The 5023-nt window shown below is 37.1% G+C and overlaps 1 protein-coding gene across 2 annotated transcripts; it reads right to left on the minus strand.

Annotated features, from left to right (window-relative positions):
• Positions 1–253: 253 nt before the first annotated feature.
• Positions 254–3801, minus strand: LOC120631498 (MD-2-related lipid-recognition protein-like). Of its 2 annotated transcripts, none has more exons than XM_039901112.1 (4): positions 3659–3801; positions 2278–2391; positions 885–1057; positions 254–451 (listed from the first exon to the last, which is right to left on the minus strand). In XM_039901112.1, exons 1-4 carry the CDS (start codon positions 3741–3743, stop codon positions 341–343), a joined length of 483 nt encoding a protein of 160 aa, XP_039757046.1. In that variant the 5' UTR covers positions 3744–3801; the 3' UTR covers positions 254–340. The 2 variants fall into 2 exon arrangements, with proteins under 2 accessions (XP_039757046.1, XP_039757044.1); XM_039901110.1 differs by having other exon boundaries at positions 3650–3801.
• Positions 3802–5023: the final 1222 nt, after the last annotated feature.

Below are 5023 nucleotides of genomic sequence, written 5' to 3' on the forward strand. Positions count from 1 at the left end.
ATTAACGGGGGTAGGGTAAATTTATAAAATTATTTAGACTGATATATATAGATAAAGCCTAAGATGGTAGCAGGATGACATGTTAAGTTATATTAAGACACAGACAGACAGCATCAGCTTCCGCCAAACGGTACGATGCGCCTTATATATCACATAACTGCAATACCCCTTTAAAAAGCTAGCCTTCTACCATGACTTCAGAATTAATGCCCAACGTACAGAGCGTGACCAGCTGGATAAATAAAAAACATACTTTTTTTTGTAATACATAATTTCTATTATTATACTCGTACTACGTTTTTATCTAAACTTTTTTACTACATTTTAAGTATGTATCTATTTATATGACAGTGTTAGTCGTCTTTAATGCGAGGGAAACCTCGGTTTTGAAGCAACACACTTTCTTCTTGTCCTCCGAGCTCCACAATTTCCATTTAAACGTCCATCTGCCCTGAAAACAGACGTATGTATGAGGTGGAACGTGCTTATCGAATAACGTTGGAATCAAGTATCGCCATCATCTCACTACTATGTAAAATTTTTTATACATTTATTATATACTTTATTTGTACACCACAAAAAGATAAAGACATGGACCGGACACGAAACTTTAAAAGTAGGATACAAAAGGCGGCCTTATCGCTTTGTAGCGATCTCTTCCAGGCAACCTTTGGGTTAGGAAAACCAAGAGAAAATAAACGGCAAGGTGTGTTATCATTACATACATACTTACATATAATTGCACACTAATACTAATCTAGATTACACACGCTTTTGAGAACTACATGGGAAACTCTTACTGGTGCGGGTTTCCTCACGATGTTTTCCTTCACCGTCAAAGCAATGAAAGCTATTTTTTTTTCAGTTTTGATGGTTATACTGACTGTAGGTAGTGTCTCGCTGAGACGCGTAGTGTATGAGAGCTGCTGTTTGGAGCCCGCGACCGTCGGGCAGCTGGTAAGCAGGCAGGCGTTCACCTCCGGAAAGTCAACGAATGGCACGTCGCGTTTCAGTGCCGCCCAGTACAGGCCCGTGGTCAAATTGCTTGCGTTGAACTCTGGGGAAACAAAATACAAGCATCGTTGCTTTGCAGAAGTGAGGAATTGAAAAACGCAAAGACATTTTTCGTTCATCCATCTCTTTCACTTCACTTTCGTGATTTTTTCAGAAGTTCTCGAAGTGCGAACACATAAAGATTGATGCTTCTTTTTTATTTTTTAATCGACATCAAGTGAGTCTTGCTGGACCGCAATGTAATCTCGTCTTAAGTAATATATTATTTATAAAAATATTCTTAGTATCAATTCTTATAACACGAGTTACGCTGACATTGGGGCTAGATGATGTTGATATTGTCGTAGTATATCTATCTATATAATTTTGTGTAATGATGCAGTCTAAGTTGGTAGCGGCTAATCTGTTTGGGGTGTGGCAGTTATATTAAATCAAGGTTTCAACACGCTTCTTACCAAAATGCTAAAGTGCTTGGCAGCACGGCTTTGTGGGTTTTGCAAGCATACCTGTGCCAAAATATATGTATGCAAAAATTATCCATGCAGTGTCGAAAATGTTTTGCTTATTTTATATTTATGATTGTATATTAACACATACGTGATGGAATGTATAAGTAATATCAAATATTGTACTATTTAAGACTAACTTAAATCTCTGTTATAATGCCACTTGGTACCACTCCTACCACGACATTATAGTGAAACGTTTCAATATAATATACAACGTGTAAATGAAAACCGAAAAAATACTTCACAGGCTTTAGAGGTACATTATCTACTGTCTCTGGGACTTATCTGTGAAACCGAAAAACTAATAGTTTTTGTGTAAACCACTGCCATAGTGCAAAATTAAAATCATGTGACTCCTGTCACTGTACGTAGCGTTGGTACTATGAACGTGTCGGTCTTTTATCTTCCATAGGGTTGTAGGGCAGTAAATTTTTCGTGTCTAAATTAAACTCTTTAAATTAAACTAAATTAAATCATTAAACTCTTTACGTATATATCCACACGAGTACGTAAAAGAGGGTAAGGATCACCCTACTACCCTACCCTAGTTATTAAACTAACCATAACCGAAGCTTCTCACCAGGCCAGCCCGATGAAAACTCAGAAATGAATAAAAACCACCATTCCTGCCGCGGGGGATCGAACCCAGCACCTCCAACTTATAAGAACGCAGCGCTCTTCACTGCGCTAGGGAGCTCGTCAAAAATGATATTTATGTAAAGGTATATATTATACATAGGTGCGTATAACTCACTTGGGATAAAATCAAACTCGATGCTCGATTCTTCACCTTTCGTCAGTCTGCAGAACCGGCCATCTTTGCATGGATTTATCCGAACTTCTGTCACCTCACATATATCATCTGAATCTTAAATTTACCAAATTTTATTTAAGTTATAAAAAAAATCGAACTGGGAACCCGCGTCAGGAACGAAGTTCAGGACCATCGGAAAAAGTCATAAAAACTTAACTAAATTATGATGTAAACAAATAACGACAAAATGATGCCTGCCTGCCTGCCAAAAATGACAAAAATTCTCCTACTATAAGAGTTATATATGAATTTTAGGGTAGGCAGTGCCTTTGTGAATTGAGTAAGTGCACGTCACTGTACAGGATATACTTTATTGTGCTCAGGAACTTCATAATCTTGTTCCTCCGGCACCATTCTACCATACAACAGCGAGATGCCGTGATCGGTGGCATCTTTATGTAGTTGAAATTAAGTCAAATCGTTCGAAGCGCTTTCGACTACATATGCCCCAAACATGGTAGAAAATAATTAAAAAAAAGATAAGTCGAGATAAGCGTTGAATGTAATGTGTTGAAGACTTAAGGAACCAAATACACCAATTGGACAAGAGATTTAAAAAGTCACGACAAATGTAAAAAAAAAAGAAGTGGAGACTGAGACTGACAATAAATACTCGTTTCTCTTATCCTACGTCTTCTACAAGCTTGAAGACAAACTTCTTGCGTCTACCGCCATTTGTCTATATGCCGCATGGACAAATGGAATGGAATTTGAAGAAATAAATAATTTTAGTAGTAGAATTATTTATTTGCTTTAGTTACTTGCATCAATTCACTACCTATAACAGTTCACTGCTGGACCAAGTTACATCAGTCACCACCTGGTTCGGTTAGTCTATAACACTGAGTAGCGCAACTAAACCAATCATTAACCCAAAAACTTATAGTATGGTTATCAGGCAGGATCTTACAAATAAACGTGTTATAACGTCAGTACCCTTAGTATTATAGTTTGACTATCGATACTCCGTAACGTCAGAATAAAATGGATTGTATGCCTCTTGTTTTGAAGCTGAATTTCGGCCAGATCTCTACAGAAAGCGCTCTCGTGAAAATAAAACGGAATTTACGACTCTAAAATTAGTAATATTAGGTCCATTTTGCATTGAAGTTACGTTGTTTTGATCGAAAACTATTTCACTACTGCGAGCATATGATCCTTTTACGAAGCGTACAGTATAGTTATGCAGTGTTTTGTCACACTTAAACTGAGAGCATCTTTCACATGTCAGAGCGTGACAGAACACTAAATCTATTCCGTCGCTATTCCACGTTAATTCGTTAAGCCTTTTATTTATTTCTATAATACTAACATCTTTTACCACACTTGGCGAACCTCGCCAAATCAGCGAAAACCACTCCGATAAGCGCAATGAAAAATAGAAGAATCTTCATTTTGTTATTCATCAACGGGCTGCGTTGGTACCTCCGTAATCTTTGTACCACTATATAACACTGACAACTCACTAATTAGGAATTCCACTTGATGTCTGTTGAGGGCATATAATAAGTATATTATCTTATCCCCGTACTACGTAAGTACAGGATGCTCATCTGCGGAACGGTAAGTGATGCAAGAAATTCAACTACAGAAAAGAACAACCTTTGATATACGTACCTACATTTTCTCCACCATTTCGACATTGCCTAAAATAATAGAGTCTAAATTCATCACTTAACTATTATTCATTCAACAGAGTCAGAGTCAACATCAACATTTGACGGCCGATTGGCGCAGTTTGCAGCGACCCCGCTTTCTGAGCCCAAGGCCGTGGGTTCGATTCCCACTAGTGTAAGATTTTTGTGTGATGAGCATGATTGTGTTGCAGTGTTTATATGTATTATTCTAAGTATTTATGTATATGATTCATAAAAATATTCATCAGTCATCTTAGTAACAATAACACAAGCTACGCTTACTTTGGGGCGGCGATGTGTGTATTGTCGTAGGATATTTATTTATCTCATGAAGATGCTCCGGTTTCGGTGCGAAACCTGCTTAGAGAGTACATTGCCGAAGATCTGTTTGGTGTGGAGTATAAATATTGAAGAAATTATAAATACCCAATACAGATTCTCCTGCTTTTCGCGGAGTATAGTAATCTAAGCTTAATTTTCATAATATGTATATCAGATCAACCCATTAGCGGCCACTACAGGGTACGGGTCTCCTCTCACAATGAGAAGGGATTAGTCGTAGGCCGTAGTCCACCACGCTGGCCCAGTGCGGATTGGTGGATCATCATCATCGAAAGCCTATAACAGTCATTCAAATTCAAATATCATTCATTATATTTCTGACCAAATGCTTATACGTTGTTCACGATTGAAAAAAATATCGACTGAAAAATTACAAAGACAAGCTTTGCAGTAAGGTTTTCTTAAAAAACACCATAATCCTCAAAAAATTATTTAAAAAAAATAATTTTTGGAAATGGAAAGCCCGGGTTTCAAAATCGAATCAGGATGCGGTAATGTCACGCTCTCAAGTGAAACAACACTCTATATATTGTTTATGAGTTCGCGACCCTACAGATAAGAGCAATCTAAGTACCGTTTCGTTTATTGGCCATTTGTTTTAAAATAACAATTCGTTGAATCTATAGTATGTAGGTACATAAACACATTATCATTTATATTTTTCCTCTGATATTTATAAAAATAGTTTCATACAAGTAGGTACCTAC

Source organism: Pararge aegeria, chromosome 18 (assembly GCF_905163445.1).
Source record: "Pararge aegeria chromosome 18, ilParAegt1.1, whole genome shotgun sequence".
Classification (NCBI taxonomy): Eukaryota; Metazoa; Arthropoda; class Insecta; order Lepidoptera; family Nymphalidae; genus Pararge; species Pararge aegeria.